We start from the raw sequence: 15554 nt of genomic DNA, 5'->3' as shown, positions 1-15554 counted from the left end.
AGCTTCTCACTTTTCTAAAATAATACTATACCTTAGTAGCAGATCACTGAATAATGGCAGAACAGACCAAAACAGGAAGTTGATAACTAGTGCTATACTTCAAAGACTTTTCATGCCTATTTGTTGAACCAAATTTTCTAGATGTGCTAAAAGACTTTGAAATCTGACATAGTGATACCTTCATTGTTTCTTATCCAAAATCTAGTAAGTTATATAATTATTTTGATTTTTATAGCATATGTCAATGTATATATTAGTAATCACTAGAAAGTATTATTGGAAATTTGGAAATTTGGCCCAAAAAGTCCCAAGAGTAGAAGGGTGTAAGAATGTGTCCTGATCAGTTTTAATCGAATACATCATTTCATTTTTAAATTCACAAACCATTCTTTCTTAGCTTTAAGGGAGCCCAAGAATTTCCAATCATTGATTATTGACTTAAAAGATCTTACATTGTGAACTGCATCTACTCTAGGATGGAAACATTTTCTTCTATTTCCCACCCCTGAATCCAGCTCTATACACTCTTGTTTCCTTCTCAAAGTCTCTGATTTGTGGACTTCATCATAGATCTTGACCTACATGGCTCACATAGAGCATATCATTCTAGCTGTCATATTTTGGGAGCCAAAATTAAAGCCTTTGAGCCTTAAAAGAACTACCAAAGGCAAAACCTCATTTTATGGAAATACATTCTTTTCTTGAATGTCACTCTTTAGACTCACACATTTTTTTTTCCAGCAGTTTAATGAGTGAGGAACACCGTATTTATACCAGACTTTGTATTAGATAGGATTTGAGATGGTGACCTATATTAAAACAATTTCACTTGGTAGGGTAAGGATTGCTCTATTGCTTTTGTTCCCTGAAGACTTTCTGCCTTGCTTTAGAGGATAAGAGATAAAATGGTGTCCTCCCAATCTCCAGTCCAAGAGCAGAAAGCTTGGAGCCCATCTCCTCTGTGCACCCTCAGGGAAAACCAGTCAATCACACCTGTCTCCCTGGTCTGACCACACTATGTGCTCACCCAGGCTGTGATAGACTGAGGGACCCTCAGTCTTCCTGTGACCCTCAGGGATTCTGAGACCACTCTGTTCCACCTAGGATTCCGCCCCTGCTTCACCACCTGAACCAGGGACCACCTCAGTCAGGGACCTCACTGGAGCAGACCTCTAAAATCTCTAATATTGTGCTACTTTGCTCTATCACTTTCTAGTGCTGGCTACTGGAGGCTCCCTCCCTCCACACTTTATCTTCCCATGTATTGCTTCAGGTCCACTTCTCTGCACTTCCTACCTTGCAGATATATACTCATATAATGTCTTCCTTTGCTGCCTGACATGTATGATCTCTGAAGGACAAACACTGTGAACTACTTCACATAGTTTACCTACTTTGTGTTGTAACACCAAAAATGGATTAGTACATAAATATTGAAAACCTGCACTCTCCTTTTTCTCAAATCTAAAAATCATCTCTCCCCTTCTTGGCAAAGATGTCTTTGGAGTTGGTGACTGTACAATGAACTCATCCTTTGCATCCATAAGAGCTGTTGATTCATCACTCTTACTGGTTTTACCTTCACTAGGGAATGTTCATGTAGCCTTTTCATTGGGTTTGCCTTAGATCAGTATTTATCCCCATTTTTCCTCTGTTAGCCTTGTTGGCACAAAAATATGAAAGAATAAAGAATAAAAGCTGCAGATGGCAAATACCTCATGCTTTGGGAGATGGAACCCAGGAAACTCTGGAAGCCTGCTGAACTTCTAGACTATGGTGAGTCACCTACATCTAGTGCAAAATTTAAGGAAACACCCAAATTTCAGTAATTAGGATAAATAATGTTTTCATGCAATAGGTACAAAAATAAATAAAAAATTAATGTAAATAAAATGCTTGGTAAGCAGAATATCCACATTTTTATATTGGACAGTGCTTTTAACTCAGGTGACAATATGCTTGTGTATATCACTATTGTTTGAAGTTCTGATTTGGTATCCCTCTCCAATATTATTTTTAAACATTTATTTATTTATTTGAGAGAGAGAGTGAGAGCACATGATGGGGAGGGGCAGAGACTGAGAGAGAGAGAAACTGAAGCAGACTCCCTGCTGAGCACAGAGTCTGAGGGGGGCTCGATCTCAGCACCCTGAGATCATGACCCAAGCCAAAATCAAGAGTCTGACACTGAACCAACTACGCCAGCCAGGAGCCCCGCAATATTCTTGAACTTTCTCCAGCAAAATGATATATCACTTCTTACCTTACTGAGTGGCTATATCAAACAGACTGAAAATAATTAGCATTAGTGAAGATGTAGAGAAATGGGAATCCTTTCCAATGGTGCTGAGGTAAAGGTACGGTCCTTAGAAAGCAGTTTGGCATTACAACTTATAGGTGTTTACTGAAAAGAAATGAAAACATATGCACCTTCAAAGACTTGTCTGTGAATGCTCATAGCAGTGTTATGCATAGTAGCCAAAAATGGAAAATATTCCAACATCTATCAACTGGTGAATAAACAAAAGGTGGCATATCCACACAATGGAATACTATTCAGGAATAAAAATGAACCACATTTAATACATGCTATAGCAGGAATGAACCTCAATGTTCCCAACAAATGATTAGAGGCAGAACATAGTTTTATATGTGACTGAGTCGGAGCATAGGAACAGAAATTGGGATGTTGATGGAACTGTTCTAAAATGAATTGTGGTGGTGGTTGCACAGCTCTAAACTACTAAGCATTATTAGGGCATACACCTAAAATTGTTAACTTTATAGCATATAAATCATCCCTCGACATATCTGTTAAAAAATAGCTTAGAGAAAGCTTATCTGACATGCAACTCAGAACATTACAACCATTGCTTACTGCTCCTATGGTCCCTATGTTAGGTCAAGATTTGGAAGTAAGTGGGTAGAGTAGAATGATAACAGTCTACTTCAGCTCAGGATTCTCACTAACTGGAAAAATCTCACGATAGCCCATAGTTCTCTTACAAATCTTTGACTTCTTGACAGATGCTCTCTTTTTTTTTATATCTGTCTCTCATATGCTTCAATGGGAGGTAAAAACGACTCCTTGAATATAGTGAGGGAGAATAAGTAATGGTATCATAAGAAATGAATGAAGAATCTTTAACTGGCTGTATTCTCAAGGGCAATTAGCCACTTTGCCAAATATCAAAGCCAAGATCAAAGTTTTGTTTTCCTAAAACACAAAGATAAGTACAATCAGAGCTGTCCTATAAACTGGGCTCAGGAAAAGATTTTAAAAATTGTTGTGAAAATACCTGTCAATTAAACTTGTTTTTAAATTACAAAATCAATTTCTGATAAATACTGAAGAAATCTTTTTAAGAATTTTGGACTTTACAATTCCACTGAAAGCCTAATGTAAACGAAGAGAATCCCCATCGCCATATCACAGGGAAGTTAATGATTTAGATACAAGATGATCAAAGACATGGGAAGAAGTGCTTGTGCCTGGCACATAATGACTATGTAGCTTGAAATGGCTTGTTCTTATATAATTAATATGTTTAATGAAGTAAATCTTGGAGCACCTGGACACTCAGTCAGTTAAGTGTCTCCTTCAGCTCGGGTCGTGATCCTAAAGTCCTGGGATGGAGCCCGAGTTGGCCTCCCTACTCAGCGGGAAGCCTGCTTCTCCCTCTCCCTCTGCCTGCTGCTCCCCCTGCTTGTGCTCTCTCTCTGTACCTGTCAAATAAATAAATAAAAACTGGGGGGAAAAAAGAAATCTTAAAGGGATTTAGTATCATTCTCATGTTATAATGATATGAAGAGGCACTTGTTGAGAGAGAGGATGAGGCATTGTGAACATCAAGAGAGTTAATTAACTCTTGGTAAAGGTTGAGGAAAAATTGCACAGAATACAATTATGAGAGGAATAGCCAGTTACCACAATATCCTCACATGATTTGATATTGTTAGAAGGTGAGAATTCAATCTTTCATTTATTCATGATTTGCAATGAGTAAGAACAATCTGGGCACTGGTACATTGTCTGGATCTTATCTACCCCAATGTGATGCTTGACTCTCTGTCAGATTGTCTCAGGACCCAAGTAATGCTTGTCTCACCTAGGAACTCATTAAACACACTGGTGGAAAATGAACTTGCTCCATTTCTTGAAATCAGGCAGGAAGCCCTGGTGCATATATGCCACAGACCTTGGCTACAAAGATGCAAAGAGAATTTGGAATTGGAATTTCTGAACATAAATTAAATGCCTTTCCCTAATTATATGCCAAAACAAAGAGACAACCCTCTCCTGAACAGAACCTGAGGAATCCCGGACAATGGAAAAGAGGCCACAGATGGCAAATGATGTAAAGGCAGTATATTCATATTTATTAATCACTGAGGTTTTTCAATAATGATTCAATGAGAGTCAAAGATGAAAGTGTACAAATGGATATATTTCCTTCTGAAAGTGCTTTCTTAAACTATCAGTGTATGGCTTAGCATTCTAGTCTTCATTCACATCCCAGATGAACTTCAGGGGAAAATCTTTCATCTCCCTTTGGAAAATCTTGTCAAACCTTTCATTCTGCTCAACAGTCATGTGATTTTTCCAGTCTCCAATGGTACCTGGGAGGAAAAACAAGGAAATTACATCAGGGAAGAGTCTGAGAAGAGGGGCATGATGCCTTAGCATTGTTGGGAGAAACAGTTTTTGCATTTTGATTTCTCTTCCCACTAAGGCCTCAGTGACTCCTGAACGCGGCTCTGCCCCTTCCCTCTCCCACCTCCTGGCAAGTGGGCAAACAAATTCATCCTCGCAATTATGCTGTAATGTCAGATAATTAGCCCAACTTCTCAGCTGGCAGACACCTGGAAAAGAAGAAAACTCTGGCAGCTTGTTCAGTACTATGCTACAGGCTAGCATGGGCTATGGTAATTTAGAGAAAGAAGTCCTGCAAAATTTCCATAAAATCCGGTATCAATGAGCTGATTTATAACTGATGAGGACCTGGCAGTTCAGAGAGATGTTTAAAATGTAGCCCAAGGAACTAGAGTTCATAATGGCTGCCCTGTAATGATTCCCTCTTCACCCACTTTAGGTTCACAACAATCTTACTTTAAACTTGTAAACACAGAGTCGTGATGACAGACACAGGCTGATAGAGGGAGAGGCAAGAAAAGAAACACTGATCTTCACACACACTACAGACAACTGAAAAAGCTGAAATATTAACAAAACTGGAATCATAAACCACAGCAGTGCAGGAGCGCTGAAGTCCGTGCAGATGCTGCCCCGGGGATCACATCTAAGAGAAAAGCGCACCTGTGTGCTCAGTAAACATATGGGGGTGTGCTTCATTTCCACAGGAGATCTGGCTCCTTGTATTTTTTTCTAAGCCCTTTTAGTCTGTCATTTTTGGGTGTAAAGACATATAAGCACAGAAATTTTTCTTTTTTCAAAGAGAAACAAATTGCAAACACAAAGACAATGGCAGTTGAAGAGGGCTTTGTATCTGCACCACAATAGGATGTGCAGGGCATAAGGGGAAGGTGTTTCCCCACTTCTGGAGGCTCTCAGGTACCAGTGTTTCATATTTTTTAATTGAACAGGTAAATACATATGAAGAGATTAAGTAAGGAAATACTAACTTGAGGAAATCAAAGTGACAATTTCTTGCTACTTGACACAGAGGCATAGCACACTATGATGAAGTGCAAAATTGAGGTCTATAATTCCGTTTTATAGATTTTCCGTGTACCAAGCTAGAACATCATAAAATATAATGTAGAATGATTGTATAAAATAAAATAATTTACCATGTTCAAATTTATCAGTTCTATAAAATCTCACTCACCGAGGATATATTATGATAAATGAGATATTCCTATACTTTTTACTGATGTGAAATTCTAGTTTACTAGAGGACATGTGATAGTCCTGCCCAAGAACACAAGCACAGCAAGTGTATGTTCTTAATTCAGCCCTGGTGGAGGTTTAGGAAAAATCACAGAGATGGAAGAGCAGCCAGTGACAGCCAACAGACCCGTCATTACCTCATCATCACATGCTGAGCCCATGCTAATGAGAGGAAGCAGTCTAAACCTAAATGAACATCTGTTTTGTGGCAGACATTGTGCTAGGTATTGGTAGATTTTCAGAGGCCGTGGAGAAGACCTCGTGATTTTAGGTAACTCATCAGTTTCATCCAGGAAACAAATAATATAGTCTCCTAAAGAGCACCAAGAAGAAATCATAGAAAATCATCTGTTAAGAAATGAACAGGCCCATGAGGGTTCTATGTTAGGAAAGTCCACCTACAAGTTTAGAGGATAGACTCTGGTCCTTTTGTACCATAGTACAACACAGCCATTTGCTGTTCGACCTCCTGTTCAAGCTCACCTTTGCGAAGGAAATGACCTTTTACATTCTTTCCATATGCAGTTTTGATTATATCGTCATAATTTGCTAGTGGGTCATACTTCATGTTTTCAAATGTGGCCTTTGTCATGACAGCATCTATATTCTCCTCACTCAACTCTTTCCCCAGAAACTTGCAGATTTTTAACACAGAACCTCTGAGATCCTGAAATACATCAGAGTATGATAAATTATGCACAGTATAAGAAAGAAGACTTATACGAAAGTCACAGCTAAGAATAAAAATAAAAAATGTAGGTGCTTATATTGGCTAGAAAAATGGACTTGGACCACAAGAAGTGACTTGCTTATTCTTCTTGGTAAATTAATCCTTCAGTGTGCATTATTTTAGAGCACATTTGGCTTCATTACAGACGCTCATTTTTCATTTTATCTGTGTGAGTAAGTCAGCAAGTATTTGGGGAGTAGTTACCACATGTCAGACACTGCCCACATGATGGTGCAAGAGAAGAGAGGCACAGCTGGGACTCCGTGCTGGGAATTCAGTACACAGACCTAGGGGCAGGAGTAATTCCATAACAGAATTTGGAGAAAGGTTCAACAAAGATGGGAAATTTGTTTGGGGAATTAATGCAAAAAAAGAAAATTTCTGTTATTATCTAGAAATTTCTAGATAGCCCAACTAAAGGTATGGAGTCCGGACAAAAGAAAGAAAATATATGCACTGTTGTGGTTGGATGGAAGGTGTGAGGTTCCAGGTCACAGGACTATCAGAATTTGAATCTCCCTTGTGGAGCTTTATGGGCATGTGCCTAGGAGCAGAAAGATGGGAGATGGGGCTGGAGGCAGTGAGGAAGCCATATTGTGAGTAAGGTTACAAGGCCGGCCACATACCTGAATATCTCATTGGTGGGTGGTACAGACTGAACAAGAGAGTGTAGGCTTGGTGTCTTGAGCTTGGGGCAGGTATAGCAGAAACCAGTGACAAATACTCAGCACGTGGCAGCCCTTATGCTTGCCTACCTGTCAACTCTTTCTCTTCTTTCCCAGCTAAGAGATCCCTGATGGTGTTCTGGCAGCAGTGCCCAGACCCCTTCCAGTAATGATCTGGAATGATCCAGATCCTCATGCAATCCCATTGTCCTCTACAAGACATTCACCTAGGGTGGTCACATGACCCAAATTGTGTCAGAAAGATGAAGTCAAAGAGAAGTTTGAAAGAGTGATTGTCCTCCTAGAGAATAGATGGGAGCGAAGCAAGGCAAGAAAGCCCTTCTCCTCCCACTTTGCTCTCTTTCTGCCATGAATTCTATCTTCTGAGGACATGACTTTGGAGCTACAATCACCATCCTGCTACTATGAGGGAAGACATCGTTGTCACAGTAAATATGATAGAAAGGAAAGACAGAAAATGCTTGAGTCATTCACAACATGTTTAAGCTGCCACAATATCAGGATAGGCTGTCTCTGGGTTTGGGTCAATAAGCAATAGAAATTCTTCTGTTTTAAGGCATTTGTAGTTGACTATAGTAGAAGCTAGATTCTTTCTTTTTTATTATTTATTTTTAATTTTCAAGTCAACATTTAGTTGGCTAAATTCAATAACTCAACATATAGTACATCCTTTAGTTTCAGATGTAATATTCCAGAATTCTTTCTAATCATACACAGACATTTCATTTAATTTTTCTTACAATACTTAACCACAATACAGACAAGATTAAAGTTTCCCATGAGATGCATCCCAGAATGATGAATATAACATCTAGATGGTTACTAGAATGAATAATGCAGAAAATAGATTTCATAACCCTTGCAAGAGCGACCAATAATCTGGCTCAGAATAATCAAACATATGCATGCCCACATAGATAAATAGACAGTGCCTCATGCACAGCTGGTTTTTGGAAAGAAAATTCCAGTTAATTAACTGTAAATGAAAACATGGTAAGCAAACTACAGGAATGATATAGGAAACACATCTCCTATTATGCTTAATCTGGGATCTCAAATTTGATAATGTTTTTGGGTGTTCTACATATGAACAATCAATCAACTCATTTAGCCAGGCTGAATTGTTTTACAGCTTCTGTGAAGTCACTAATGTCATGTTTCTCACCTTGTTTATCTCCTCATACATCATGAACTGAATGTTGAAGAGGCTTTTGTGCTCATACCAACCTTTGATGTGGTCAAACCAAAGGCTTCCTATAACTGTGGGAAAACCAGATACATCATCAGGCAAATTTGTTGAACAGGTTGAAAATAAGCTATAGTCGTGGGAGGTACAGGAATCTTTACTAACAAAGAAGGAAGAGGAATCTGCTGCTAAATTTCAAATTCTCCCTAGAACCTGGTTCTAGGAGCACTATCCACCTTCCCCTAGGAAACAATTAGATGAACTCAAGGAGAAATTAGTCTCTTAAAAATGCATTTTATTCAGGCAGAAAATCATCTTAACATGGGGAGAGAAAAACCAAAACCGGAAAAGAGAGGAAGGAATCCTTTCCTTTTTGCTCCTCCCACAGTGCCCAAAGGCACCTAGAGCTATTTGCCTGCTGCATGCAACAAGAAGTCTTCCTGATGAGTCACTTCAGCTCTCCAGTTGACTCTCCCGTTGCAGATCATTATCTCTACCTCTGCAGGCCTTCCTCCTGATCAACCAGTTACACTGGCTTCTCAGAACACAAATGTGGGGGGGGGGGGGGGCTGGCTCCTAGGATGGAATCAGTAACTCTTGATCTTGAGGATGTGAGTTTGAGCCCCACATTGGGCATAGAGATGGACAAAAAATAAAAAAAAAAAAAATAAGAAAAAAATTTTTAAAAAGAAAGGAATATGGAACAGAACTTTGTCAAATAGAGCTCCTGGGAGGTGCCCCTTGCAACATGCAGTGCAAAGCTCCAAACCTGTGATATCAATTGAGATGCTTCTCTCTGAGCTAGACCAGACAACTGTGTGCTTGTGAAAGACTCTCTTCATGGTTAGATGTAAATATTCTCTGGTGATATACCTGTAATCTTGACAGTCTCCTGAGAGGGAGCAGGAGTAATCAAAATCTGTAACAACGGCAGGTCATGGTTATCCCAGACAGCCCTACCAACTGGCTCAATACATTGATTACAGAACCCTGTTTGAATCTATTTCATCATTCACTCTCTGTCTGTCAAATTCACTAAGCTTAAAAATTTACTACAGGACACCAAACTTAATACTTATACTATAAATTTTAGTTACCTCTTCCTTCGAGAAATTGTTCCATGAATCTCTCAAAGGTACTTGTAACTTGTAATATCACATTTGTTCCAAAGTGGAAATATGAGCACAAAACATCCTTAGGGTTTCTGTATATGTAAATAATCTGGAAAGAAAGGAGGCATTCATTATTTCTGATGCTTTCATTCTCTCAGAGCTTTACCCTAATAGTTTCCAATTGGATGAAGCCTGTTGTTTTAACTCTACATTTTCCTAGCCACGTCATGTATATACTCAGCCCTCTTTGTATTTTGGGCTTTCCCTTCTTGGCCATGCCTTTCCTTTCATGATTGGCCTAGTGACTCTCAATTATTCTGTAAGACACACCTCACATGGTACCTCTTCTTAATTCACCCTGACAGAGAGCAGCAATATTCTCTTGTCTCTACATCAACAAGCTAATACATGTGAAAATGCCCCATAGCTATAAATTATATAACAATAAGAAAAGCTTATTAAGATATTTTCAAATCATCTTAGAAAATTTAGAATGTCTTTTTTCATCCTTCTGTGTACGGTTTACATAGTTCTTATTTATATATCTTCATAGTGTAAAGTACAAGTTACTTCAGGATGTTTGGCATTGAAGGCATTGAAGGAATATGGGATTCATTCTAAAAACTGTTTATTATAACCAATCAGAAGACTTGCATTCATAAAACAGCTGAGCAACCCAATGACATTAGAATACAAAATATCATCAATCTCTGTCTAGCCCATGCTTATTCAGCATGTGTATAGATATTAGTCAGGGGGCCTGGATGAAACCTAAGGTTTGTATCTTCATAATGGCATGTATATATTTTGTGACTCCTTTGGGAGTCACATCTACATTCATAATAGGAAAAGCTTTCATTCACCTACTGCCTCCCTGTACATTGCCTGGAGCCAACCCTTAAGCTAGAAGATGAGCTTGATGCATGTCAGCCCACTGAACCCTTCACCCATGGGATTTACTGATATTTACTGATATGAACAAAGTGGTTGATAATACCAAACAGCTGTTAACACTGGTTGGTATCTGTAATGAAATAAAACGTCTTCTTAAACATGGAGGAAGAAGTTCTTTTCATTCTCTTGCTGCTTTGGCTTTGAGAATGGCTTCTTGTCATTAATCTACAGGATTGTATAAAAGTGACATAAGCACAATGGTACAAATGAGTCACTTATGCCACATGTCCTGATCCTAACCCTCTTAGGTAGATGATTACACATTTATGAATACAGGGAACCTGGAAGAGCAGTGGTTTGGAGATAAAATAAAAAATGCATTTGGATATTTGGATATCCATTTGGATATTTGAGTTCCATGTTTAGATAACAGGGGCCATAGATATATTTGAGATCTCTCTAGACATAATAGAGGAAATGGAGTGAGAGAAGTTTTGCTTTACTGTAAAAACGTGACACATTAAAAGTTGGTTATGGGCCAAATGCAATGATCCTGTAATCACAAGGACAATGGAAATGAATGAAAAAAGAAACAATATTGCTCGAGCAAAATCTTTGAGGATAGAGCAAGTTTCTCACAGTGGGAAACATGGCCATTTTCCCCCAATAATCTGTTTTTGGGATGACTTTAAGCATCATAGGGCATTTAACAGCATGCTGGAACTCAACCCATCAAAGATCAGTAGCATCAATACCCTAGTCAAAAATGCTCCAAATATTCCAAATATCCTATGGGGACAAAATGTCTCTCATTTGCAAAACAGTTGGGTAGATAAAAACAGATCTAGAAAGGGATCCAAACAATAAGGAGAGGGCAGATATATACTGAAAACAAAAATGATCAACACATTCCACTCCTCTTCTTAAGGAGGGAAGGCAGGGAGTGGAGGTTTGGGATGTGGAGGTCATTAAGTGGGAATAGTTTATTGTGACCCTTTTACTGGGATAGGTGGAACAGAATGTTATTGAATTTTGAGAAGATGAAGATAGTAGCAAATGGTCATTTTGGTAACGGTGAAAGCAAAACATTTTTTTTTAGCAAAACATTTTTAAAAGTAAAATTTGAGCATCAAGGTCATAAAAAGAAGAAGAAGATACAACTTTTAAGTGCGTTGTTTTTTCTTCCCACACTACCAGTTCATGAACACCCCGAATATACAATAATTGGGTTTCACCAGACTTAGCGGTTAAAAGCTGATCATAAGGGTTGAATGGAGCAAGGGAATTGAGGCAAAGGGGATTTGAAAGTAAAATATGGGGTCATTGGTGGGTGAGGAGAAATTGAGGATATGCGAGAGAGGGGTGGGGTGTGTGTTGAGACAGAATGGAGGGGGAGGGAATTGGAGATCTGAATGTGCTGACAGGTCACTGCAAGAGATACCTGAAAGGAGTAGGAGGAAAAGGAGGCAGCACTCAGATAACAAGGTGCTTGAAGTCAGGATTCAAGTTAGAACAATCACTGGTGATCCCTTTGTTCATTTATTCAACTCTAATGCTTGCTGGACACTGTTCTGTGTACTGCCAACTCCATCTCTCTCATGGGTTTGTACTCCAGCCAGAACCGGACAGTAAATAAACAGGTAAGTATGTATTGCATCAGGTGGCAAATGGTATCATAAACAAAGGCAGGTTTATAACACATTTATAAACCCTGGAGGTTGGCAGAGGAATAGTTCACTGGAGGTGAAGTCCACACCTAGAAGTCTGGTGAGGATAGGGGTATGGGTGGCCAGTGCAGAGCCTAAAGGGTCAACATGAAGGAGGCAATCCTGCACTTGCATGACCCTGAGAAGGCTCCTTCCTGGTGACCCCTCAGGGGCAGTTTGGTTCACATTTGTCTGGCACTGCAGAAGACCATTCACATCAACTTTGAAACACTCCCATGAGTGACAGGAGTAGAGGTAGAGAGGAAGGTAATGAGTCAAGAGCTGAAATTATCAATGAGTGGAGGTGACTGATCCAGGGAGAGAGAGAGAAATACACTCAGTAGAGATCAATGATTTGCTCTGAGGTTCCCTTGCAATTCCAAGGAATGAGGTACATTTGAACAGAAAGTAGGCAAAATAGGTGAAGTGTGAAAAGAAAGCAGGGAGGGCACACAGAGCCAAGAAAAAGGAATTGCTAGCATTTTATATATACTTGTTTCTACAGTTGTAAAAAATGAAAGGATATATAATTATATAATATATAATATATATGGTATTTTAATACAGTCTGTCAAGCAAATTAAAAGCACACATATCTATTCTTTCCTTTTTGAATGTCTGATTATAATGTCTTTTATAATCGGAAAAGAAATGGTGCAAGATACAAATCAGATACTGTAGATAAGACCTCAGATGGCTATTGAAATTTAAAGTTTGGAAATAGCCATATTTGTGAACAGTTGGATGAGTGCAGTGTTGATGAAGTGAAACAAAATGAAATCATGAAAAAGAGCAATTATCTTTCAGCAGTCAGAGTCTATTTCCTACTTTGCCTTTTTTGTTCTTCAGCCCACTTGGAACCAAGTTGTATGGGAGGTGGGTAGAGAAGAGACGAGGAGATGGTCTTTTCCCAAAATCCAATTGTCGAAAGTTGTACTCAAAGAAGGGGACCTGATCCACTGTTTGCAGTTTTCCAGTGCCTCTGCGATGTTCCTCAAAATAAATCAGACTTAATAACTGCTGAAGCCAGACAGTTCCTATAAGAGAAATAATTTTGTTTTCAATGCTGCACAAATTTCTCCAAAATGTTAGATATGTCATCAATTTTTAATCAGAGCTTGCTATTATCATAAGTAAATGGTAATTTTATCGGATTGGAATTTTTAATATATCTAAAGTACAGTATGGGTAAAAGAAAACAACACTGCCTTTATTTTTCTGTTTCAGGAGATGCTCCATTTGAAACTCCACGGGCATTTGTCCCACACATTTATTCTTTGACTCTTCTGTCCTTCCTTCTGCTTCATATATAGGACTTATAAAATATCGTCTATGGCTGCCTCCCTATTTCCCTCCCAACTCCACTCCTAGAAGCCAATGAGCCAATATTAGCAAAAAAAAAAAAAAAAAAAGGATTTTCACTGAAGAGTACTTTCCATCTTTCCCCCCTTTCCCATGTTTGTCTGTGCCCATGATGGCTACTTAAGGAAAGAGTGTTCATTATGAATCCCTAAAGGAGGCCCTGGGACACCCACATGGAGATGGGAATGGAAAGACCATGCCTAAAGTTAGACCTTCTGCTTTAAGTGGGATGTGACAAATTTTTATGATGACTCTTTCACTTCATTCCAATTAGAGTGAACATTTGTCACAAAATATGTGGGTGTAATTGCCTGCTTTAGTTCCTTACACTTCATTTGCAATGCTTCATATATGGGACTATAAAGGTCATGCTTCTGACATATCCAGGCAATGCTTTACAAAGACTTCTCCCATCAAAAAATCACAAGTCCCAGAAAGATTCAAATCAACTTCTGAAATGAGAAAACCCATTCTCCCCTCGTCAATTCTCATCTTCGGCTTCCTTCTCAAGACTCTCCAATCACCCATGCTAAGTAGCAGCCCCCAGTGAGCAAGATCATTGTTGGGCACACATCCCCTTGCTGACAGTTGCAGGTGGTGTGCACCTTATCGGATCCTTCCAGTACCTTAATATTGGTGGTTGTAGTCCTCCAGTGTTGCCTGGGGAAGACCAAGACCACGTGGGCCTACACGCTACCACAGCTGGAGCTCAAACTCAGTGAAAACTGTTAGGAGGCTCTAAAAGGCTTTCTTACATCCTTTCACTTTTCCCAGATAACAGACACTGCTTCTGTAGGAGGGATTGTAGCTTTAGGGTGGCAAAGAGGTATCATGCCATAGTTCTAGAGACTCAATAAGAGGATGCAAAAATCTCTGCACAGATTCAAAACTTCAAATGTCTTCAGCTTTTCCTCCCACTCCCCTTTCCACATGGTGTCCATCTGTCTGCTTTCTTTCTTTCTTTCTTTCTTTCTTTCTTTCTTTCTTTCTTTCTTTCTTTCTTCTACCTTCCATTCTTTCTCTTCCTTCTATCCTTTTTCCCTTTCCTTCCTTCCTCACTCCCTTCCTCCTTTCCTTTATCTCTTTCTTGGACTATCTGGTAGTCAGCTGTTAGCATAATGGGATACTAAACTTTTCTCTTCAGTTCGTGATATATTAACATCACTGATTCACTACAGGCCTTCTGTCATCTGTTTATTCCTTTATCTCATTTCCTGTTCCATCCTACCCCTACTCAAACCACAGACAGGCAGGCTTTGGTATTTAAAGTTGTTTCTTTGCTGGAATGTATTCTTATGAAATATGCCTTGTTGTATGTGTTTGTATTTTCAGTGGATGGGCATCTCTTCCTCTTTCACTGTACTCTGTAGTTTAACATTCATTTATATGCTATGATGTCTGATCCATTGTGTCTAAAAGAGACTATGTTTCAGGGTTGCACCCCCACACTCACCTGTCCACTTTCTCCTGACGGACACCCCACCCCAAACAACACTGCAGTGTACACCTTCACTCATGTTCCCCTATGCACCAGCATAAGATATTTTGGAGACAATACTCAAGCAGGAATTGCCTGCTAGGTCTGTATTGCAGTTGTCCAGGGATTGGCAGATTGCTCTCCAGAGATGCTGCTGAGATCTTCTCTCTCAGGGGAAATATGCTAATGCATGCAGATGTCTGTGTACTCCATGACAGCATTCAGCGTTATTCACCCCTCCAAAGTTTGACAGCCTAGTAGATGTAAATTAATACACCATTGTTGACTAACTTGAGGGGTTTTTTTGTTGTTGGTATTGCTGGAGGGTGGTTTTTCTCTGTACATCTTAGCTCATTTGTTTGGCTCTTTTTAAATTCAGATTGCTGTCCCCTACTTGCTGTTTTGGGGTCCTACTGTATCATAGATAATTAATTATTTCTTAATTGTAAACATTGCAAATATTTCCTCTCTTTCTGTCACCTATTAACTT

General features: G+C 39.2%; 1 protein-coding gene across 1 annotated transcript in view; it reads right to left on the bottom strand.

The window, feature by feature from the left end:
- Positions 1–4359: 4359 nt before the first annotated feature.
- The window catches only part of LOC144315651 (amine sulfotransferase-like), a 38660-nt gene continuing 27465 nt past the window's right edge, over positions 4360–15554 (bottom strand). Inside the window, exons 4-8 of the mRNA XM_077900531.1 lie at positions 13054–13262; positions 9611–9734; positions 8493–8587; positions 6395–6578; positions 4360–4620 (exon numbers count right to left, since the gene is read on the bottom strand). Of these exons, the coding sequence (XP_077756657.1) occupies positions 4499–4620; positions 6395–6578; positions 8493–8587; positions 9611–9734; positions 13054–13262 (734 nt within the window). The 3' untranslated portion in view covers positions 4360–4498. The remainder of the gene's footprint in view (positions 4621–6394; positions 6579–8492; positions 8588–9610; positions 9735–13053; positions 13263–15554) is intronic.

Source organism: Canis aureus, chromosome 1, assembly GCF_053574225.1.
Source record: "Canis aureus isolate CA01 chromosome 1, VMU_Caureus_v.1.0, whole genome shotgun sequence".
Taxonomy (NCBI): domain Eukaryota; kingdom Metazoa; phylum Chordata; class Mammalia; order Carnivora; family Canidae; genus Canis; species Canis aureus.
The sequence above is the reverse complement of the archived record's forward strand: the minus strand, read 5'-3'. Positions and strand labels throughout refer to the sequence as shown.